The 25,500-nt window shown below is 36.5% G+C and overlaps 1 protein-coding gene and 1 long non-coding RNA gene across 7 annotated transcripts in view; one reads left to right on the forward strand and one right to left on the reverse strand.

The window, feature by feature from the left end:
- Positions 1-5,917: 5,917 nt before the first annotated feature.
- On the reverse strand, positions 5,918-19,348 carry LOC120888406 (uncharacterized). Of its 3 annotated transcripts, none has more exons than XR_005732023.2 (3): positions 19,194-19,348; positions 10,013-11,500; positions 5,918-8,085 (listed from the first exon to the last, which is right to left on the reverse strand). It is a non-coding gene; the product is annotated as an uncharacterized LOC120888406 (long non-coding RNA). The 3 variants fall into 3 exon arrangements; XR_013423280.1 differs by having other exon boundaries at positions 6,897-10,996; positions 11,431-11,500; XR_013423279.1 differs by having other exon boundaries at positions 6,897-11,500.
- A 52-nt stretch (positions 19,349-19,400) lies between these two features.
- The window catches only part of Micu2 (mitochondrial calcium uptake 2), a 107,776-nt gene continuing 101,676 nt past the window's right edge, over positions 19,401-25,500 (forward strand). For all 4 annotated transcript variants that reach the window (XM_005338607.4, XM_040281325.2, XM_013364413.4 and 1 more), the window contains exon 1: positions 19,401-19,651. In XM_005338607.4, the coding sequence (XP_005338664.1) occupies positions 19,442-19,651 (210 nt within the window). In that variant the 5' untranslated portion in view covers positions 19,401-19,441. The remainder of the gene's footprint in view (positions 19,652-25,500) is intronic.

A 25,500-nucleotide genomic window follows, 5' to 3' on the forward strand; every position in this document is an offset into this window, starting at 1 on the left:
TCTTATAATTACAAATGTTGATGATTCCTCACTAAATAAAGAATGAAGTCCAAACACTTCAACCTGGAATTCAAAGCAAACCCCCTCATTATTGGATCCTTACATTTCTTTTCCTTCTTTGATCCGTACCCTACAGGTATTGGTTTTCTCCAAAAATATATCCTGCTGCACTCAACCACAATACACAACACTTTTGTTCAAGTAACTTGGATGGTAAGTTCCTTCAAGGAATAGCTACTGGTTGGCATACTTGCCATTCTTGAATTTCCAGCACAAACTCTACTAAAAACATACCCATCATACTTAATCTCCCCTCCCAAATACTGCCCAAACACATTGAAATTCTTCTCCAGGATTTATCCTATTTTTATCTTATATTGGAGCTATTTATTATGAGTGTTTCTCCTATTAAACTTCAAAGTTTTTGAAATCATGTACTGTGTCCTATTCATTTCTGTATTATCTTCATATTCTAGCAAAATTCTTCATTCATAGTGGGTACCTCATAAATATCTGTAAGAAGAATGAACAAACATCTCACTGGAATCAGCAGATTATAACATAATCTCTTCATAACACAGTGAACTTAATCTTAAGGAAATGTGAATTGTCCTTCCTATATTCTTCACTTGTTTTTATGTCTATATACTGATAATAACTTGTGGTACATTCTACTGTGTGTTATGGAAATGAATAAGACAGAATGCAGGATTTGAGAACACTGGTTCAAGCAAAATTTGGCTGGCATCAGACAAAAGAACTTGACAAAATCTGCCCCTCGGTGAGTTCTGAGAATGCTTTATGAAGTTTGCTGTGTTTATAAATGATAAAATTTCATGAAGTTCCAGAACCCTAATAAGGATATGCAGATGTCTTCTGGAAGCCCTTTGATTGCATAATATATTTCTTGCTTGCTTTGAGGCACAAAGAATGAGGATGACAGAAAGTTAGAACAGGAAAACGGAAGGGAAGAGGACAGAGAAAAGAAGAAGTTGTAGGGAAAGGCAGTACAAGAAAATAAAAGGCAGAAGAAGCAACTTAAAAGCACTAGAAGTGATTTATAATCTGCTGGGTGTCCAGCATGTGCATCACTCTGCCCTCAGGCCCCAGGTTGTCTTTGATCTTCCTCACAGCTTGTCTCATCTGTTGCCTGGAGGAGATGGAAGGACCAAGGGTCGGATGTTATTTCTTCTCTTGTTAAGCCACAGAGTCTCTCTGCAGTCCTGCTTCCTTACTACTGGAATCCGAGCTAAAATTGATGGCCTGCATATACATGTTTGTGTGTATAGATTTAAGATGACTGGGAAAGTAGCTTAGTGACAGAGTGCTTGCTTAGCATGCACAAGACTCTGGGTTCGATTCCCAGCACTGCAAAAATATATGCAGAAGGAGATTTGAAGGAACTGTTGTGGATTGACTTATCTCCTCCAAAAAGGCATGTTCAAATCACAACCCCCAGTACTAGTCAGTGTGGCCTTATTTGGAAATGGGTCAAATGTCATAAAGTTTGCAGATATAATCAAGTTAAGATGAGATCATACTAAAGTAGACCCTAATCCAGTGATCGATATCTTTATAAGAAAAGGGAGAAGGAGATTTTAACACACACACACACACACACACACACACACACACAGAGTCATGTAATGATGGGGACAGAGATCAGAGTGATGCAGTTGTAAGCCAAGGAGCACCCAAGGACTGCCAGACATCACTGGGAATGAGAACCAGCAAGAAGAATTACTCCCTAGAGCCCTCAGAACCAGCTCTGCCCTTACTTTCAGCCTCCAGAACTATGAGAGAATATACTTCAGTTATTTTAAGCCACCCAGTTTGTGGTCATTTGTACAGCAGCCTTAGGAAACTGATATAGGGACTAAGGGTGTTGAGTAATCAGAGATCTTAGACCAGAGAAGAAAACTATACAAGTTCTCTCCTTCTGAGATAGAAGTTAATCCCCTTTGGCCCGGAACACTAAACAATGTGGTCTGCTCTTCTTAGAAAATATTTTGTAATATTAAGTTCTGGCTGGGCAATTTTGTTTTATTAATGTTTGAAATCCTAACCAGAACAAAGGAGCTATCACTGAAGAGAAGAAAGTAGAAGAGTCAGCCAATGCTTGGCATCAAGTAGGTGTATAATAAATACTTGTTGAATGAATACATGGAAATAGAATTATCAGAAAATGTCATAAGACTTAAAAACAGAACCTCTGATCCCAATCCCCAGAGTAAGAGGCATCCATAGTCAGAGCTGAGTAGCTCAAGAACATAGGGCTACCACAGAGGAGCCACAAAATTCAAGACACAATGTGTATGAAGCAATATTGTATGTGGCATTGGAGCAAGCACTATATGCTCAGGTAAATAAAGAATTTTCCTAAGCAGGTGGGTTCTAGGTTGGATCTGTATGGTAACATAGTGTGTACCCTGTGCTCATTGAAAACAAAAAGTAATGAAGTGAAAGAACTGGTTATGATATGAGCAAATAATATTCCATATCTTTGTTTATTCCCACACTTCACCTCTTCAGTATCCATGTGTTGCCTCTCTAAAGAGAAAGTATGTATTTAATTGTCAGAAGACTCTGTATGAGATGCAAGGACATTCATTACCCCTCATTGGCAGGGAATTGAGATCTCCACTTCCCTGTACCCAAAGACCTGCACCACCCTGGCTATGTTTGCCCATTACATTTCTTTCTCCTCCTGTTTAAATACTATCATAGAGCACTCACTGTTTAAAGATTCTCCTATGACTTCCAGCCATCACTAAAATCAAGCTTACACTTTTTCTATAACTATTGAGTAGCACTTCCAACAGAGTTTTCGGAAATGATGGAAATGTTCTGTCTATACTGTCCAATGCAGTAGACACTAGCCACATGTCACCAAACACTCAAAATGTAGCAAATGCAGCTATAGAACGTGATTTAAACTTTTTACTTAATTGTAATTAATTCAAATTTAAATCGCCACAAGAGAATCTTGCCCACTGGATTGGACAGCACTGGGCCAGACTATTTTTGAGAAAAGTCCAGACTTTTTCATTGTCCCCTCACCTTCTGTTTCCTTTCCTGCAGATGCCAGTGTGACCAAAGATCGTTTAGAGACATCAATCTACACATACTCAGTCCACTGGTCTTGAAATCTGCAGAATGTCCCAGGTGTTGAAGCATTGTTGCCCCTACACTACCTAGTGGAAAATATTTGGGGAATTTATAAAGTTGCAAAAAAAAAAAAAAAACCCACCATCAAACCATTCGGATAATCCATTGCTGAAAGGAATTTTATCACAAGTATGAATTACCCTGACTCCACCTGGAATTTTCATCTGATATTCCAGTGGCCTATGATAATGTCAGTCAGTTGGCATTTCTTAACAGCCACTGTGTACAGAGTGGATTTCTAAATTCTAAAAAGAAAAAAAAGTACTGATCAGGAGGGGCTTGCTTCTAATTGGGAAAAAATCCATCACTCACAAAGACATAAAAATTAAATACTCAAGAGTGTATTTATTTGTCATCTTACTTTTGCTCATTAATTTCATCCCCATAAACTAAGCTTTAGGTTAGGAGGCAGACTCCATGCCTTTATAGAATCTTCTATTCTCAGTCTAAACCCCTGCTACATTTGTCGGAGCTTCTTAGAAATTCAGTCTCTACCTTATTCTTACAGAACCTGAATTTGTATTTGAATGAGGTGCCAAATCGCATGTACGTATATTACATTATTAAAAAAAAACTGATCTAAACTCTTCAGAATTGTCTACAATGATCCCAGTAAGTATGTGTGCTTGTTAGAAAGGTAGTGATAAAATGGTCTTCAGCTTGTATTATATTTTATGGAATATTTAAATTATTTGTAAAAAGCTCATCAATTAACTGATTAGTTATAACTTAAATTTTAGAAGTAATGTATTGAGTGGAAAGAAAACTAAATTGAGACTAGTAAAACCTGAATTTTCTAGGGGACTTAATGATTATCTATTCATGTAACTTTTGAGCATGCCATTCATTTTGTTAGGTTTCAGTAATTTTTTAAAATTTCTATTAATTCAATATAAAATGAGGGTTTTCTACTAGTTTCTCTCAAACCAAGGTCTACGACATTTTAGAATTTCACAAAAGTTATGATAATTCCTCAAATCATCTTTTGTATATAAAAAAAGCCCAACATTGGAATTATACATTTAACCATGATGAGGTTACGCAGAATTGTCTTTTTTCTTTTTGTGGTGCTAGGGATTGAACCCAGGACATTTTTTTATTGTTCTAATTTGTTATATATGACATCAAAATGCATTACAATCCATATTACACTATAGAGCACAATTTTTCGTATCTCTGAATCCAGGGCATTATGCATGCAAGGCAAACACACTCCCAACTGAGCTATATCCCCAGCCCAAATTGTCTTTTTAACTCCCATGTTTTCATTGCTTCACCAGATTCAAATAAAGTTTACATTGTTTCAGACATAGGAGAAATGCTCTCATTTTAAGACTTGTGGAATTAATATGGAACTGATATTTAACAGTCCTGACTGTAAATGAACCTAAATCCCTGGATTGTTAAACTGTTGTTTGAGCCTGAGTCCTCTCAGTCAGTAGAGATTAGGAACAGCAAGTCACCCTTTTCTGAAAAGAGTCTTTTATACAGACTTTACCATGGATTTGTTATCAGTCAGCTCCAGAGAAGACCCTCCAGGAAGGGTACACAGGCTACTGGCAGGGAATGTAATAGAAGAAGAAAGTAAAATATAACAAAAAACAAAGGTAATCCACTTCACAGTATTGCCTAGAGTCAAAGTCCTTTCCAGTCAGACAAAAAAAAAAAAAAAAAAAAAGAAAATGGATAGTTTTTCCTCTGCTTACATCTTTGTCTAGCTTATTTCTTTCTCATAATCTGCTTATGAATGTGAAGCTTTTTTTTTTTTTTTAAGTTTACCAGTGCTGAGGTTGCAACCCAGGACTTTATGCTTGGCACTCTACCCTGAGCTATGCCCTCAGCCCCTAACCTCCTTTTTCTGTTTGACTTCAGTAACTTCATACAGTCACTATTTTGTAAAATCAAAAACATATTTGTCTCCACTAGGAATACCTGAAAACATTCCAGTCCCTCAATATTCTAAGGTCTTAGTAAAGACTATATTTAAATCCCACACTGCATTTCATAGAAAATGTGACTTTCCTTTAAGAGTTTGTTCCCACATCCCCTACTTACACCAAACATACTTTCAAGTTTAATAAAAGCTTTACCTGCCAAGGCAGCAAATCTGGCTATAATTAAAAGGGAAGAAACATTTTATACAAGAAAATGTGTTATTTGGTTAAAGCACAAATATGAAAATCCATGAAAGGTGATAACAAGATACAATTTGTGTTCCTGTTTTTTATTTACTGAACAAGCTGTTAGAAGAAAAATTGTTTTAACTATGAACTTACTGTATTTGAATACATTTTTAATGTTTCACATAGTGACTGCTGTGGAGCCTGTAAAAATAACTTCAAATTCCCATGTCAAGTGGAGCGTGAAGATTTGGTTTCATTTTCAAAACTGCTCTGTTGAGAAAAATGCCCTAAAAAGCAATTCTCATTTTACTCCCAACAGCTGCCGGACGAATTATAAAATGTATTTAACTCAATCTGAAATTTAGAATTTTGATCTCTGAAGAAAGTATTTGGAAGAGTCTCACACATGCTAGGAAAAGGATTTGAAACTTAGATAAAGCTTCAGAAAGTGAGAAGCTCTGTGAAATTTTAACAAAGGGTCACTTCCCCCACCATCACCAAGAATGCTTCAGATCTATACTATACAATTTAATTCTTTATATACTGTCTTATACATGGAAGATTAGTCCTTTATTTCTGAATTTTAAATCTAGGATCATGACAAAAAGATACTTAATACAAACAAATTCAAGTAAATATTTATTTTTCCACACATATGCAAATGTTACAAACATACATATATGGGGCCATATATATTTACCCATTATAATCAAGCTTTTGAACATAGTGTATCTTTCTGAAGTTGTTGACAGCCCTTTAGGAGTTATTGGCTAATAAGGACCCAGAGCCATAGTAATTTTTCAAAGCCTATCTCAGGGAGACATCACAGATCCACAGGAAAGTATGCAAATGATGTAGTCTAACAGCACCTTCTGTCTGAACTGGTGGCCTGTAGGATACATAGCTACCTTCCCATCTAATACTGCCAGGCTTCAGATAGGGCTAATGCCACAGCCTTATCTGCACTTAGAATGAGCTGTAATTCATCACTGTCACATCTCTGAAAAAAAATCACAATACAGTGTTACAGTATTATCTTTTTTCTGCAGCGTTGATAATTTTGGTATTTGCACCAGGGAAAATAATAATTTGTATATTAATAAAATATGTTCCATGTGCTATCTCTCTGACCTATCTCCTTTCACTTCATTAAAGATTTTCCATGAAATCGGTAAACACTATACATTTGTGGAAAGAGAACTAAATTGAATATCTACAGGGGATTGACTCCAGGTTTTCTTTTCTCCACAGAAATAAATATCTGCAAACACCCATGTCTCATAAAAAATGACAAAGTATTTGCCTATAGCCTTTGCATATCTTTCCAAATACTTCAATTATCTCTAAATCACTTATATTACCTAGTACAATATAATATAAATAATAATAATAATATAAATAGTTGTTATAGTATGTGGTTTAAGGAATATTGTCCAAAAAAGTCTATATGTTCAATATAGTTACAATTAAAAAATTTTTTTATTTATGGTTGGTTGGATTTGTGGGTTCAGAACCCACAATATAGACAGCCAACAGTATTCTGCCTAAATAATAACATAGGTTATTATGCTTCTCAATATCTGTGTTTGGGTGAGATATAAAATGTTTCTTTCAGCCAGGAATGGTAGTGTGAGCCTGTACAGAAGTGATATGTATTCACTAGACACTGTACTTGGGATTTTGAGTTTGGGTCTTTTCCAGAGCTAGTGCTGTGTGGTCTGATCCTCCAGTCTCTTGATACTGGGTAGCAGCAGTGATTGTCAGTCAGCGCTATGATCATGAGGGGAAGCCACTGACACTCTACAGCATGCTGTGTTGCTAATCTGTGAGGTTCCTTAGGTTAGGTGCATTAAGTACAATTTTGAATTAATGATATTTTCAATATATGAAGGTTTTATTGGCATATAATCCCACTGCAAGTCAAAAAGCACCTGTACATTATAAAGCTTATCTGGTTACTAGACATGAGCCACAAAGTTGGCCCTGAGGAAAACACAATCGGTTACAAGATTCAGAGTGTCCATGAGATAAGAGCAGATCAAGAACATAAGTAGGTGATCTTTTATTATTAATAGAACTAAGAGAAATTTCTTCTCTGAATTCTTAATAGGGCATACAATACAATTTACCAAGCTACAATCTCTATGATAATCTTTTCAAATATATAATATTGAGTTTCATTTTGCTGTACAACATTCTTCAGAATAATAACAATGAAATACAATAAATGAGCACTACATTGGATAATTTAGATAAGACATATTAATAGATTACCAATATATCATGGTAATTCATGACAGCTGCTGTAACAACCAAACACAAAGTTTTAGTCTCTTTTTTTTTTTAAAGAGAGAGTGAGAGAGGAGAGAGAGAGAATTTTTAATATTTATTTTTTAGTTCTCAGCGGACACAACAACTCTGTTGGTATGTGATGCTGAGGATCGAACCCGGGCCGCACGCATGCCAGGCGAGCGCGCTACCGCTTGAGCCACATCCCAGCCCCAAGTTTTAGTCTCTTAAAGCCAGAAAAAAACAGTAAAATGCAGGCTGCGTGTTTCTCCTTGGAAGTTTTCCTCCTGTAGGCAGCTTCTACTCCAGCTATATTGTCTGGTACACATGGCTACCCGATATCAATGCAGCAGATGAAGAAGCAAAAGGTGGAGGAAGTTACACTGGCTCTTGACTCAAGCATGGTTACAAACCAATTCTCCATACACACCATTGGCCAGCAGCACATGATGACGTGGCTACTCATTACTTTAAGAGAAGCTGAAAAATGTCATTTATGTGTGCCCTGGAAAAGGTAAATAAAATGGGATTTGATGGGCTTATATTATTTTCTCATTAGCCAGGCATGGTGGTGCATGCCTATAATCCCAGAGACTCGGGAGATTGAGGCAGGAAGATCACAAGTTTGAGGTCAGCCTCAGCAACTTCACAAGGCCTTGTTTCAACATAAAAAAGTAAAAAGGACTAGGGATATAGCTCAGTAGTAAAGTGCTCATGAGTTTAATCACGGGTACCTAAATAAATAAACATTGCCTCTGCTACAACTAAGAATGCCAGTCTGAGGAGACTGGATGTGATCCACTATACACTAGCTCTGTGGTTCTCAAAGAGGAGTGTACATACCACACAGAATGCACTAGATGTGATACAGGAACAGTATGTTAGAATTTGTATGGTTATATTTGAATACAACAAAAGGAAAAAAATACACCTGGATAAGATGGCCTCATGTCACAAGAAGCAAAGTGTTTGGACCAAAGAGTTCTATGACCCAAAGGAGTTGCAAGAGATGTTCTTACTTGATTGTGAGCTTTCAGTGTATTGACAGGCGTAGTAGTTTCTGAGGGTCTGATAATGGATTCACTGGTTATATTATCCAGTATTCATGAAAATAAGGCTGACAATGATGGATAACTGGTTTTGAAAAGAGTCCTGCAAAAGCACTGCAGACTGAAAATGATACTAAAATATCACTGAGCAAGGAAAAAATTGCAGGGCTCCTGCTTCATTCTCTAGTTTTATTATGAGATGAAGTCAATTAGCTAATCAGACAAAGTTCATTTAAAAAAGATAATTCTCAGAATTATTTGAAAAAAACTGGAGAATTTAGATCCACTATCATTAACAATGAAAAAATGCTAACTGTATATTGTGCCTTTAGATATTAGCTATTAATGAAATAGAGCCATGACAAGAATTCAAAGTAAACAATCCACAACACAAAGATAAAAGCTCTTCAAATAAATTTTCAGCAATACTCAGTCCAGTGTTTGATAAAATTTTACTAAACTTTAAATTTTCACAAGCTCCCTTTTATATTTGTTACTAAATTACAAAGACAAAAGCCATTGCTTTTCCTATCATATTAAAAATGATAAAAGGTAATGTTTACATTCATTCATTCATTCAAGAAGTAGTTAATTAAGTGTCTTTATGGGTTGGGCATAGTTCTAAGCATCAGGAATTTAAAGAACGGACAAAACAGGCAAAATCCACTGCCTTCATGGAGCTGACTTTTCAGTATTACAGTTCTCAATTGGGACTGATTCTGCCCCTGGGGCCTATTTGGCAACAGCTGGAGACACTTTCACTTTTCACAGTTCAGATGTGGTTGGGAGATAATATCAGTAGCTAGTATCTACTGAGTAGAAGCAAGATACTCTTCCAAAAAGCCTTTTTGTACATAGGGCAGCCCCTTACCAAATAATAATGAATATTTACATATATGTTCTGGCTCAAAATGTCAATAGTGCTGAGAATAAGAAATCACCAATGCTTAATTTCATAAGAACAAGATATTTAAAGATATTTAATTTATTGTAGAAGCTTTAATATACTATACAATGAGATAGAATGTGACCATGAAACTTCTTTGGAACATACAGTAATTACCCGGTCAACAACTGTCCCATTGAAAAGTGAGTTCTGTGACTTTCATTTACAAAATAAGTGGCTTGTATATGTTGCCCATTTCTATGACAAGTAGCTGTTAGTAATATACTTACTGAAAAAAATGACTCTATCTCTTCAAGGCCAAGGTGATGTTTCACTAATGGTTAAGAAAGTTACTGCTTTTTGAAGGAATTTGTGCTTGTGGTGTATTTTTGAGATATTTGGATCCCTACAAGGTTTCATTGCCAAAAAATGATGTAATTGCATGATCTAAAAAAGCTCTTATTCTATACTTTTATAAAATCTGACCATGATCTTACCAGATTGCAGGCTGGACTCCAGGGCTTAAGTGATCCTCTCGCTTGAGCCTCAATTTGGATTACAGATGTGCACCACCACACCCACTTAGAAAATATTCAAAAGAAAGATCTTGGGTGAGTTTTAAGTCTAATCAGTCTAAAAGAACAAATGGATGATGTCAATTAACCTGGAGACTTTAGGAACCAAATTCCAACAAAAATGTCTCCCAACTGGTAGATGGAACTGTTAATACAGTAGCTCCTCCTTATTCTTGGGGGACACATCCCAAGAACAGATGTCTAAAACTTCGATAATACTGAACCTATCACTTAATGCCTTTTCCATATTGACTCAGCAGTTATAATACACTGTGGTCATAACTTTGCAATTTGAGGTGTGACAGCAAAACTATCATTATTTTCTTTTTCCTTCTTCACAATTTCACATATAAAAGATTCTTTCTTAGCAACTTCAGTGTTAAATATTTTCATTCATTATTAATTCAAGAACTTTCACCTGTTCACTTAAAGGAAGCATTTTATATCTTTGATATATCTGCACTTCTAGATCTCAAATGATATATAGTTTCTATGCAACTTCTCTTTGTCTCTGTCAAAAATGTCCTGGTTGATAGGTCTTTTCTCTCATCTGAAACTTCTCATTCCCACCCTTCAACACCCCAAAGTTGCAATTGAAGCCCTCACAACTGAAAGAGGTCACCATGGTCATGACCAGAGGATGTGGTCCTTTGATGAGCCAGACTGAATCAAAGCTACCTGCATCATTTATCTGCAAGCTAAGTAGGTAGCAGTAATCAATACCCCCAGCCATCGACTTGCTTATACACAAGGTACAGACTACTTTGTGAGTTATTAGAGGGTCACCTGTTGCACTGAGACCTCATCTTCCTTGTCTGGTGTTCAACATCCTTCCTACCTTGTAATCATTGTCATTTCTGTGACAACCAGTGAATGGTGACCATTTCAGCATATTTCTCTGAGTCTCTGAAGCACAAAACAAAATTAGGACAACCAAGTCAATTGGAGAGTAATTTCTGTGGGAATTCAGATTCTGCTGTCAGACACCAGTGTCTTTCCCTGTCCGCCTCCATCAGACAAATAAACTCAGGGCAGTGGTACTACCTTAGAGGAAGCCGAAAGATAACTAAATGGTGGACCTGCTTTGGGGAGGAAAGGAATGAACAATGACATGCAATTTTTTTTTCTTTTAGGGAATGATAAACAACATAATACCAAAGCTTTTGCGCTAACTAAATAACTTAGTTTTTTGCACAGTTAAGAATAGCCTATGATATTCTGGATGTCCTGATACTACAAATACATATCATGGACTTGAAATTTTATGCTGAAATCTTGGCAAGGAACATTTCCTTAGATTTTTTTTTTTAGTTCTGATCCCCTCCCTTCCCCTTGCTCACCTGGATATGCTATCTTCCCTAACTCTTCTCTGGTCACCATCATTGATTTGCTTGAGATATTTTTTTTTTACTTGGAAAAGAAACAAAGAAAAGAAATTTCTTTCTTGGTGAGCTATCCAGAACTTTGGAGATATTGTAACTGACTTGAAAATAATCAAATTCTCCTGAAATACACATTTGTTTCTTAAATGTTTTTTCAAAAATATCTTTTTGCAACTTCAAACATTATGCTTTTACTATTTTTTGTAATTATACTTAATTACAAAACAGATCCCTCTCTCCCTGAAATGTGGAAATGTTATGCAACATTTATACAATAAACTTTTAATCTTCTTCCCATAACTTTCGTGTTACTCCAACTTCCTAGCATTTTATTCAATTTATATAATTTTTTCCTGAATAAAGTTTTATGTGTCTATTTAAGAAATACAAAAGCCAAAAAAATGGTATATAAGTTTTCTTTTTTTGAGTTCTCATCTTGTAAAAATGCATGATGAAATATGTCAAATAAGTCTATGTGATTCTGGAGATTGCTTCAATATCATCTAGTTGAGGTAAAAAGGAGAAGGTCTAGCCATGAGTTGGTGATTGTGGAAGTTGGGTTAGATGTATAATGCATAGATTTTCAACATTTTTAACTTTCTAATTTTGTCTATATTCAGCATTTTTCATAATAAAAAGCAGAAATTATTCCCTATTATGATTTCATTACTTCAGTTAACAATTTACTCCTTGCATTTGGATTAATATATTTTGAGCTATGACAGTTATTCAGAACTAATGTCTAAGTTAATTGAACATAATATGAGATTGCTGTTTATCTATCTCAGAAAATGTTTCCAAGCAAAAGAAGCCAATTTGATCACATTGATCTCACCATAATGTATTAACGCCGTTAAAGAGACCAAAACATTAATTGAACCTCTAATGACAAATTTAAATTTTATTTTGTGAAAACACTTTCATCTTCATATAAAATTTAAATTTTTATGAAAACAATTTCATCTTCATATAAAATTTAAATTTTTGTACTGAGAGCACTTGCCCTGGATTCAATTCCCAGAACTAAAAAATAAATAAATAAATTTTTACTATGTTTTAACATTTAGTTGTAAGTGTATAGATTTGAGAAACAAATAAACATATATAAATGGAGAGTATATAATTTTGGGGACAAGCAAGGCTGGGGATTTAACACTAAGCAAGTATTCCACGACCCAGCTATATGCCCAACCTGAGACTATGTACTTTTTAATGTTTTAAACAAAGGAAGCACATTTCAACATGTGGGACTGCATCCTAGAACTGGGCACCATGAGGGGAACTCAATCTTATTTCTCTTTGCATCTTCAAGGCATGGCACCATGCCTAGCACATATTTCACACTCAATACAGTCAGAATAAGAATTTTAGAACTGGAAAAATAAACCGAAACCAATCTCCTCATTTTCTGACAAGGAGACAGAGACCTAGGAAAGTGAAATCACACAGTTAATGGATGTGTGGTGAAAGAAATGTTTTAAAAAGACTGAGCTGACATGCACCTATGGAATGCTTGGGAGGAGAAAAAGACAGGAAGTAATGGCACCTGTTAAGAGACACTTGCAATCATCACAGTGCAAGGTAATGAGAGTGTAAACTGGGATGATGGGAAGGGAATGAGAACCAGAGGAGGATCTGAAAGACACAGAAAAGCCTCCTTTGGGCAATTCTGTTTCACTGTCAGTGAGATTTCATCTTGACCTATTTCTACACATGCTGGTATCAATCATGATATTTTTACCCATGGCCCCAAACTGCACAGAAAGACATAATTAGCAATTCTTTTGACTCATCTAGGGCCTCTGAGAGTGATTCATACCTTCCACTACACAATTATCCACCACAAATATAGTTTAACCTCTGTCTATTCTAAGCAGTGGCTCTTTATAGTGTCCATTCATGTGCTGATTACTCCATTAATTCAGGACTGAATTCAATGTCCAAAACACATCTTTCTGAGATTTTTTTTCCTCCTCCACCAAAGATAATCAATCTTAATGTGCACTCTTCTATACTATAACAGTAAGCAATCTTTCAGAATCAGACTATAAATTTGTTTATCTTCCCCACATATGCTAAGATAAAAACACATTTGAATTCATAACTTCTTTTAAAATGGAAATACAAAAATACTGTCTTAGTAAGAACTAGTTGATCTCTGTTTTTCAAGACCAGTAATCCTCAGGGAATCAAAGTGTTGGTTGCCCAAAGGTGGGAAGATAATTTAGAGAAGCCCATGAATAAGTGTATAAGAAAGGCCAACATAAAGTCTGGGTAGGCAGAAGACAAACATGGAACAGAATGTGTGAGATGCAAAGGAGATCAGCCACAGGTGGATGGGAATGCAGGAAAGGAGACATCAAGAGTCCAAAGTCAAATGTGCAAAGTGTCAAAGGAACTGACACCTGTTCCATATACAGGGTATTTCAATAATGGACCACACGTACAACAATGGTCCTATAAGATTGTAATGGAAAAATTCCTATCACCTAGTGATGTTGTAGCCAAATGATGCTATATTGCCCCACAGTATCCACATGTTCATGGTGATGCTAGTGTGAACAAACCTATATGCTGCTGGTAGTATAAAAGTATAACCCACACAATTATATACAGTACACATTTGATAATAAAGACAACTATGTTACTGGTTTATGTATTCATTTTTTAAAATTTTTTAGTTGTTGATAGACATTTATTTTATTTATTTATTTTTATGTAGTGCTGAGGATCAAACCCAGTGCCTCACACATGCTAGGCAAGCGCTCTACCACTGAGCCACAGCCCTAGCTCCTATGTATGTATTTTATTATATTTTCATTGTTATTTTAGAGTGCTACTCCTACCTAGAGAAAATTTAATGTAAACAGTATGCCCTATTACACTGGCAGAAGCTTCAAATATCTTGTACTTCACACATCTCTTCATTGAATCATTTTCTCTTGCATATGATTTAATCTCATTTTGCTTTGTTCATCATGACATTGGGAGCAACAGGCTCTATATACCCTATATATATTATATAGCCCAGGTGTGTAGAAGACTAAACTATCTGGCACTCTTGATGATCACATGATAAAATCGTCTAACAATGCATTTCTCAGAATGTGTCTCATTTTGAAGTGGTGCATGACTGTCCCTGCTGTGAAAAATCACTGCACGGCACCTTCTGGCTACCAAGACACTCCAAGCCTGGTAAACACACACCATAACTAGCACTCCTTACACTCTCAGCCCCATCTCTCCTCCTGTCTTGGAACCTCCCATGGACTCCACTAAGATCCACATCAGATTTGCTCTTTTCCCTACATGCTTTTTTCCACTGCTCTAGCCTTCCACACCCTTCCTCCTTTGTGCAGCCCAATAGTTAAAGACTACCTGGCATTGTTTCAAAATTCAGACCTAGTCCCTCCAATAGAAATAAAGCTCCTTGAGGATAGTTTTCTTGACATATCACTTTTATCCTCCTTTCACAGAAAAGGGCACAGAGTTAGTGAATTAAGACTGATATTTTGAAACTATCCATGTTTCCATTCTGGTTTTCTTTAATTAATATTTAAAACAGCCTAGATAGATCTTATAGCTTTCTTGAGAAGCAGCAGCTCCTTATTTGGGAATTAGTTTATAAACTGCATGGTTGAAAATACATCCCAGCCCAGGACTTTCTCTACAGCTGGTGAGGAAGAAATGAACAAAGCCAGAGCCCAAAAAGACCAATATAGTCAATGTGCTTAGACAAATGTCAGCAGCTGTCAGGGAAATTTTCATACTTAGAATGGTTAGCTGGCTAGAGATTGGTTCTATTAAAAGATTTATTTCCTCTGCAGAAGAAAAGTTTGAAAAAATTAAATTTTAAGTGGGACTTATAGAAGAAGCCTGGGCACATAACGTGAAAACAAATTACAAAGCAGTTTTCCGAGTAAGTTCAAAGATTTTCAGCAAAAGACAATGATTTAAAATGAGGCTTTGGTCTTGAAAAATAAATTGCACCAAAGGAATAATATATTTTTTTACATGATGCCAAAAATTTGGAAATGAGTACCACAAGAGTTTCTCTTATGCTATATGTTTATTCATATAGTCATTCACTGGGTGTCTAATATGTGCTGGGCATTGTGCTTGGTAGGTGCTAGAAAAAAAGAAAAAGACATTATCATCCACAAGTATGTCAAACTGAGGGAGAATGTTTTAAAATATGTCAAATGAGCTAATAGGAATATGCATCTATTTTGAGCTTGGGATCATGACTGAATGTTAGACGTTGGGAATCATCAAGTGGGTAGAGGAACTGTGAATGACACAGTTTGAAGTAAGTAGGTAAAGACTGTAGTATCTGGAAACCAAGAATAAACTACAAGATAAGACATCCACAAGTTATTGAAACATATCCAGAAGTCCTATAATCACCAGAGGACAGAGACAAGCTAGATTTCAATAATCCAGAAAAACAGAACAAATGCCAACAATTACCAAAGTCAGCAGAGATGAAAACAGACCAAAGTCTACACAGTCAGGATAGATAAGAAACAGCAGGGGGCTGGGGATGTGGCTCGAGTGGTAGCGGCCCAGGTTGGATCCTCAGCACCACATACAAAGATGTTGTGTCCGCCGAAAACTAAAAAATAAATATTAAAAATTCTCTCTCTCTTTCTCTCTCTCTCTTTAAAAAATAAAGAAAGAAAAAAAGAAACAGCAGGAAGTGTCAAGTAAAGGTGGGCTAGCAGCCTGGAATCCTGAATATTTACTCAAGCTCATCTGTGAGCACAGAGGAGAAGTAAGCCAAACCTTGAAAAAGATAAACTCTTATCTGTCAGGAGCACCACCACGTGTCAGGTATTTGGGTGTTCACTTCATATAAATTATGCCATTTAATCGCCTCACTCCTAACTGTGAGAGGGTTGTTTACAGATGAGAAAATTGAGACTCAGAGATTAAATGCCTTGCCCCAAATCAGTGATCATCTCCCAAATTGTGAGAGAGCTGTTTACAGATGAAACAATTGGGACTCAGAGTGATTAACCTGCCCCAGATCACAGTGATCATCCTGGTAAAGCCAGGATTCAAATCAGGAAGTTTGCTTTACAAGTCTGCACACTGTAAGTTGAGTCCATCTACATCCTGCCTGGAAAGAAACACTGAAAGTGGTTTCATCAGCTGGGAAAAAAGTGAGGCATCTCTGACTCCAGATAAATTTAGATAAGCTGGCCAAGAAGAAGGCAGCAATGATTTAGGATAGATAATAATGAAGTGATCCAAGGAACTTCCATTAAGTGGTCAAATTAGATTTAGTGTGGCAGCCTTTTGTTGTCATGTTGTTGTTATTTTTGCTTTGCAAAACTTCAAGATGGCAGTGATTATATGACCAGAAGTCTTGGCACCTTTGACTTGGGTGGGCTCCACGTTACTACATTTCCTAGTAGGGACTGTAATAGCCAGGAACCTTTAAGAGACTGAATAAGGAGTTAATTAAATTTCTTCAGGAAAAGTGAAGAGCAAAGAATAAAGGATCAGACGCTACAAAATGAAGCCAAGTTGTCTGTCTCACCAAAAGAACAAACAAGACTGAGGTATTCATCCACACCTGCAGTAGGGAAAACATCTGGGTTCCTGGTGATAAGAACATGGAGTAGGTGTGCTGCTGCATCTGATGCCAGCTTTCAGTCCAAAGTGGGATAATAGCTACCATCAAGCACTGTTGGAACAAAATTTAAATTGAGCATTCAGCAAATAGTGATTGTCTGAAATAAAGTTCTTTGTCAGGGAGTTCATAAGAAAATCAAAGTTAAAAGGCCAGGATACGATTTGATTTAGCAGAAATGAAAGAACAGTTAGGACTATGAGTATAGGAAGGAGTGAACAAGACAGATGGGGAAGAGATCATTTTTAAAAATGTTTACCAGTTTTGCAAGATGAAATAAGTCCTAGAGATGGAGTTGCACAATGAAGTGATTTGAACTTACTGACACTGATCTTAAAATGCTTAAAATGATAAAGTTTTGTGTATTTTATTGTAGTTAACAAATAAATTTTAAAATTTGATTGCTACAAAAGTGGCATAAATAGAACACATTTTTAAAAAGTAAGTGCAATAGCCAGGCACAGTGGCACACACCTGTGATCCCAATGGCTTGGGAGGCTAAGACTGGAGGATCCAGAGTTCAAAGCCAGCCTCAGCAAAAGTGAGGCTACTAAACAATGAAGTGAGACCCTGTCTCTAAATAAAATACAAAATAGGGCTAAGAATGTGGTTCAATAGTTGAGTGCCCCTGAATTCAATTCCCAATACAAAAAAAAAAAAGTAAGTATAGTTTATCAGAGGCTAGGCAAGCTGATTGATATTACTTAAAATGGGCTTAAAAAAGGTATCTGCAGGGGCTGAGGCTGTAGCTCAGTGCTAAAGTGCTTGCCTTATATGTGTGAGGCACTGGGTTCAATCCTCAGCACTACATAAAAATAAATAAAGATACTGTGTGTTCATCTACAACTAAATAAATATTTTTAAAAAGGTATCTGCAGCTCATGTAAATTTCTGAATAGCATGATATAAATCCTGATTGTCAAGAAATTCTTAAGCTACTATGGAAATAAGTATGAAAGTTCCTCAAAAAATTAGAACTATCATATGATCCAGGTATACCACTCCTGGGTATATACCTAAAGAAAATAAAATCAGCACCCCAAAGAGAGATACCTGCATACCTATCTTTATTGCAGCACTATTCACAATAGCCAAGTTTTGAAATCTGCTTTAGTAACCATAAACAGATGAATGAATAAAGAAAATAGTGTGTATATACCAAATGGAATATTATGCATCCATAAAGAAGAATGAAATCATGTTATTTGCAGAAAATGGATGAAACTGGAAATCATCATGTTAACTGAGATATGCCAGAAATCAAATATCCTATGTTTTCTCTCACATGTGGAAAGACAAATATCCTATGTTTTCTCTCACATGTGGAAACTCCAAGAAAGGCCTGCAAACAGAAGAGGGACTATTATTATTAGAGAAGGGGGGGCTGAGTGGATGGTATTAAAGCACAATATATGCATGTATAAAAATGTCACAGTGAAATCCACTGATTTGTACAATAAATATGAGTTAATACTTAAAAAGAAGTTGTTCTTGGGCTGGGATTGTAGCTCAGTGGCAGAGCACTTGCCTAGCTTGTGTGAGGCACTGGATTCGATCCTCTCAGCACCTCACATAAATAAATAAATAAAATAAAGGCATGCTGTCCATCTACAACTACAATTTTTTTTTTAAAGTTGTTCTTAACATAGGCAGGTTTGTGGAGTTGGAACAAATAGTGTTATGAAAGATGCAGAATTTTTCAGTTCCACAACCCAACCACATCAGGGATGTGATTCTACTATAAAAATTATGCCCGTCGTTGATCACAAATCACTTATTGTCATAAGTGCCTATCTTATACTGCAAATAAGTGTCCTCTCCAACTTCCACAGTGCCCAGCAAACACAGCATTCTCCTGGGTCCAAAGGATGACTAGCTGTCCTTTAAATAGGTCAAAGGTGCCAAGTCTATGGCCATTTAATCACCGCCATCCTCAAGTTTTGCAAACAAACAAAAAAGGTCACACTCTACATCAGACTGACTACTTAATGGAAGTTCCTTGAATCACTGTAATTATCAACCCTTAGTCCTTGATCCATTTTCTCTTAGCCAGATTGTCTAATCTACACAATGATGGTATTACCTTGTTTTGCTTGGATTAGGAAAGCCTGTTAGAACTGTTTTGACATTTTGAGCCAAATAATGCGGCCCCCGTACCCAGGATAGCCTCTCGCGGCTCCCAGCGTTGCTTCCCTAGGTGCACCAAAAGATCAGAACCCAGAGACGAGGCTGAGGCCGCCTACATCTCGCGATAGCTAAGCAACGCGAGAGTTCGCAGGTCATCAGAGGTGGGGGGGGTGCGGTGCGCGGCGCGCTAGTGCTTCCGCAAAGATGGCGGCGGCTGCGGGCAGAAGCGCTCGGCTAGCGGCCTGGGGCGAAAGATTGCGGAGGGGACTCGCTGCCAGCCGCCGAGCCGTGCCAAGCCCTGGCCCCTTGGCAGCAGCAGTCGCCGGCGTGACCCTGGCAGGGGCAGGAGCGGCCTGGCATCACGGCCGCCTGAATGTCGCGGCACGCGACAGCAGCCCCCCCGCCTTAGCACAGGTATGCGACGGGCCTTTTCAGCTAGGCTACCCAGGCTCTTCCCTCTGACATCCCCGCGGGGTCCCTCGATAGGTGGGACTTGCTTCTTTCTGGCCATGGCCCCAGAGAACATTCGAGGCCGGTGGCAAGCCATACACAGCCATGCAGGGGAGGATTCCAGGGAAGGTGATGGCAACCGACTTGAAACCCATCACCTTCAATCAAACCCGTGAATTGGGTGGATAGAAGTGTGGGCGTGTCTTAAGTCCAAGGCTCTTATAGCAGGATTTCTGGGTACATCGCGCCCCTCACTCCCTCCCTGGTCAGTGAAATGACATTCGAATTTGCAGGTGGTGTGCATGTCATATACCCCACCCGAACATAGCTTATAACTTTATAACAAAAAATTTTAGGATCGCTCTTTTTGTGTGGCATGAAGTTGTTTTAGTAGATGACTTTTTTCAAATATTAACCCTAAAGATTAGCTGGTTAACAATTTCCAGATTTCATTATCAACTCTTAAGAAATCCTATTACATTTTTATAAAACTTAATGTTTTAGTGGACCGTGAATATTAAGCAGAAAAGACCTCCATCTGTTAAAGGTAAAGATCAAGTTCCCTACTTGAAGGTAAATGATATTGCCTTGTAAAACATTTGAAACACTACTATTTTGCTGATACCGTATAAAGTGTAAGTGTATATATGTGAAATTTTTGGAAATTAAAAGTACTGTTTTATTTTTGTTATGTTTGCATTGTGCCTTTGTAATGAAAATCTTAAGGAACAAATATAACAAAAAGAGGAAAGCAGAACTTGTAAAATAGAATTAATTATTGGCTGATTATATTTAAGATACCAAATAGCAGGGCTAGGGTTGTGGCTCAGTGGTAGACCACTTGCCTAGCATTTGTGAGGCCCTGAGTTTGACCCTCAGCAGCACATTGAAGATTGAAGAATCCGTCTATCATAGACTTCTTGTCAGCTAATCTTGTGTCAAGCAGTTCTGTTTATGATTCATTCTTGGTTTCTCTGCTTCCCTTCTCAATCTCTTAATTCACCCTATTTAGAACCCTTGGATTAATCTTCCCCACAGCTTAATCCTACAATGTACCCTTCTTCAAACCATTATTCCCCCATTTTGCCTAGAATAAAATCTGCATTTTTTTCTAGTGCTGAACATTGAACTCAGGGCCTCATGCCTGGTAGGAAAGTGTCTCCCTCTGAGCTACATCCCCAGCCTTCAACATTTCTAAACTTGATTGCTTAGAACCCGTATAGTCATATTCTGACCTATTACTACTTAGATACCTTCCAGCCAAAGTGATTCAGACTGTCCCCAGAAGATGAGTTGAATTCTTCTCCCCCTTTTAGCAGTTGTACACTGATTTCACTCCATTTATCTTGTATTGTTTTCTGACACACTATTAGCCTGTTTTTGTTTTAAATTCCTGACTTGACCCTAAAAGTTCATACCATCATCCATAGTACTTTGTATTCTTTTTCTCTCTCTCCCACCCCTGCAACTTTGTGACTTTCAGCTTAGCTAAAGTGATACAAAAAACACTTTTATCAATTGTCTTGTAAAGTCTTGTGGCAGAACATTTACCTTTTTTAAAAAATATTTTTGTGTGGTGCTGAGAATCAAACCCAATGCCTCACACATGCCAGACAAGCACTCTACCACTGAGCCACAACCCAGCCTCAAGAACAGTTACTTAATGTGCTTATTGGATCAGTTTAAAACAGTGGCTCTCATCCTTTGATTGCCACAGTAGACATTTCCTCTCAATAATAGTGACTGAATAATGTGATATTCAGTATATCTATAACTTGAAAACTCTGTCTACCTCACTGATTTTGATAGATATCCCTAAGGGAGAGTCCTCTTAATCCTTCACCACCACAACTTTGGGAGCATATGTGCATAGTTGAGATAGATATTTTTGGTTTTGATTAATAATCTTTCATTTCTTGATACAGTTTTATTTATCAGTATTATTATTGATTGTTATTTTACTTAGTATCACATAGGGATCTGTAATAATAGTGATAATGTTCTTAACTTTCAATCATCATACTAAATAATTTTTCCAGTATAAATTGTGAATATATAGAAATAGAGTACTACACTTTTTTGATTCCCATGCAACTAGCAGCTTGCACTTGTGAAGGTCAAATAGAAATTAAGGGTATAATTCCAGGTCAGAAAAAGTAAATAAGTTGGAATTTCCTTCCTTTCTTCTTTCCACAATTATTGAAATCTTACTATGTGCCAGGCTATATGAAAGAAGTAGGAATTAGACAGCTTATGTGTTTTCAGTTAATGGGAGAGGACAGTTTTATTTATTTATTTTAATTGGTTCTTGTTATACATGATAGTATAATCCATTTTAATATAATTATACAAGGATGAAATATATTCTAATTATGATCCCAAGCTTGTGGATGTACACAACGGTGAAATTCACTGTGGTGTATTCATATATGTGCATAGAAAAGTTATGTCAGATTCATTCCACTGTCTTTCCTTTTCCTATCCTTTCATTCCTTTGCCTACTCCACTGTACTTTTTCTTCGCCCCCCCCACATGTGTCTCTGATAATGTTAGCTTCCATGTATATACACACACATAATGGAGTATACTTAGCCATAAGAGAAATTACTTTATAACATTTGCCAGTAAATGGCAACACGTATCACATTTTCTTTATCCATTCATCTGTTGAAGGGCACTTAGGTTGGTTCCATAGCTTAGCTATTGTAAATTATGGTACTATAAACATTGATATGGCTGTATAACTGTAGTATGCTGATTTTAACTTCTTTGGATATATATTGAGGAGTGGAATAACTAGGTCAAATGGTGATTCCATTCCTAATTTTTTGAGGAATATCCATACTACTTTCCAAAGTATTTGCACCAGTTTGCAGTCCCATCAACCATGTCTGAATGTACCCTTTCCCCACATCCTCACCAACATTTATTATTACTTGTATTGATAAATACCATTCTGGCTGGAGTGAGATGAAATCTTAGTATAGTTTTAATTTGCATTTCTCTAATTGCTAGAGATGTTGAACATTTTCTTCATATAGTTGTTGGCCATTTTTATTTCTTCTTTTGAGAATTGTCTGTTTAGTTCTTTGGGAGAGGGTGGTTTTAATACAGTGTCATAAATGCTGTGGTTTGTAATAAGTGCTGGATGCTGTGGGTATGTACTAGGAAAGCAACTAAAAGTCTTGGTTTCCTAAAGGAATGATATGTAAATGGTCACCTGAAGGATGATTGGGAATTTGCCAGGAAGAAAAGAGAAAGAGTGTTGCTAGCACAAGGGATAGCTTTCCAGAGGTCTGAAAGAAAAACTAACTCAGCAGGAAGTGAGCTGCAAAAGATGGATATGAGTAGTAACTGGGAATCGCCATGTGACAGGAATTTTACCTTTAGGACAGTAGGGAACTATTTCAGTAGTTTTAAAGCCTGATGGAGCCCCACCACTACCATCTCCACCCCAGATCCAGGCATAGAATGCAAGGGATCTAGGAGCTTAAAAAAAAAATTGCATTTTTGTTTTCATTCACCTATAATTTAAAGTTTTCTTTAATAATGAAGTAGGCAACAAACTACCATAGTACTATAGTGATCAACTTTGTCATCAATAGAAGTGTCAGATATCTTCCTGTCATAGTTACAGATATCTGAAAGTATCACTTCTAAATTACTTATTAAAACTGCCACTATACCATGTTATTTAATGCATGAAGTACAGTGCCAGGCACAGTGGTGCACACCTTTAATCCCAGCAGCTTGGGAGACTGAGGCAGGAGGATCCTGAGTTCAAAGCCAACCTCAGGAATGAATTAAGAACTGGAGTTACAGAGCTATTGGAATAATTCAGGAAAGCTGATGGAAGATGAGTAGATGAATTCAAAAAGATAAATTTGTAAGGAGTCTGAGTTACAGAAGTCTTATACAAAATGTATTGTTTCAGAAATATATACTGGGAAACAAACTGCCTCCTATAAAAAAAATCCTTATTGGAACTTACTTTAGAGCTCATCAACATTTCAATTACTCTGTGTAAACTTCCTCTAAAACATGTAATAATGTTTGAAAATTATTTTAAGATTTTAATATACTGTCATTACAATATTGTCATATGTGATTCATACTTAGTAAAATCAAATAAAAATGGCAGAAGGGTTGAGACAAAGAAAGTATCATTTAATCCATTCTGCTATGAAAAGATAGCATCATTCTTGACAAACTATGTTATATTAAAAAATAAAAAAATTATTTCAGTAGGGGAGGGATTACAATAGAAAGTTACAACAAAGTTGTTATGGCTATCATTGTATTTTGTTGTTGCAAGCTAGAAAAAATACGTTGGTAAACCAAAACTAATGAAAACAAGCAAAGCTCCTTGTCATTAAATAAACCTTCAACAGCATTTAAGGTCAGAGTAAAAATACAGTTTTTCTGAACCATTTGTGTTACATATAAATCATTGTAATAATAGGGCCCAAAACTGGGGGGATGGGGGAGAAAAGAAGAAAATAAGGCCAAAGTAAAGTATAATATAGTTCACAGTTGATGTAGTTTATAGTTGACAGCAGTGATAATATTTTATTTGTTCTTATTCACTTATTAATTTCATTTATTCCCCAAATTCTTGCATTTTGGGCATTAGTTTATATGTACTATTGAATACTGTAACTTCATGATTTCATGAGAGGTTTTTGTTTATTTGCTTTTCTACAGAAAATTTGTTGACTGCTATTAAAAAGGTAAAAATATTTTGCATATCTTGGTGTATAATGCTGTATTCCATGTTCTTAATAAGTCCAAATTCCTTGTTATATAAATTCATTTGTATTCAATTCCCTTTGATAGGTTTATTTACACTTGTATGTATAACACCTTAACATTTTTTGTTGTTATTTAGTTGGGCTCATTGGTTGGTTGGTTGGTTCGTTAGTTCCTTCTTTCCTTCCTTCCTCCCTTCCCTCCCCCTTACTATTCTTTGGAATTATTTTAGCTACTCTTCTATTTTGTCTTCCCCAGAATGAACTCTCGGCTGTCTTTTTCATGCCAGTATTTTGGTGTCTGGAACAGTTGCCGTCACATAATGGCACATAATAAATGTTTAGCAAAATAAATGAACTGAACTTACTATTTAACAGAATGACCTTGTCTATCTTCAGTTTGTTTGGCATTTATGGAACTACTAAATGATCAGTATATAAGATCATTTAAAATCAGCTAAGCTATTAACTGTCTTAAATATACTCAGTTACACACTTGGAACTAGACACACCATGCCCAGTAAAAAAAAAAGAGAGAGAGAGAGACCATGCCCTTTTCTGCTGTATTCCAAAGGACTACTATGTATTTGCTACATAGAAGGTATAGTAAATATTTACTAAATGAGTTAATGAAATCTTAATTTTAATAGTAGTTATTACTGTTGTCTCAAAAGTTTAAAGATGGGTCTATTTCACTGGATGCCATGGCGCATGCCTGTAATCCCAGTGGCTCAGGAGGCTGAGGCAAGAGGATCAAAGCCAGCCTCAGCAAAAGCAAGGTCCTAAGTAACTCAGTGACACCCTATCTCTAAATAAAATACAAAATAGCTGGGGATATGGCTCAGTGGTCAAGTGCCCCTAAGTTCAATTCCCAGTACCAAAAAAAAAGATGGGCATATTTCACATATTAACTCCAGGTGAGACTGAATTTTTAATTAATATTATCAACATTTACATGTATCTTTATATAGCAAGCCTTGTCCTTGACTATCATTAAAAATACTAAATATCAGTTTTAGAGCATTAATAAAATCAATTGCATTTTTACTCCAATTATTGGGATGC

The sequence above is a fragment of the Ictidomys tridecemlineatus genome, chromosome 6 (assembly GCF_052094955.1).
Source record: "Ictidomys tridecemlineatus isolate mIctTri1 chromosome 6, mIctTri1.hap1, whole genome shotgun sequence".
Classification (NCBI taxonomy): Eukaryota; Metazoa; Chordata; class Mammalia; order Rodentia; family Sciuridae; genus Ictidomys; species Ictidomys tridecemlineatus.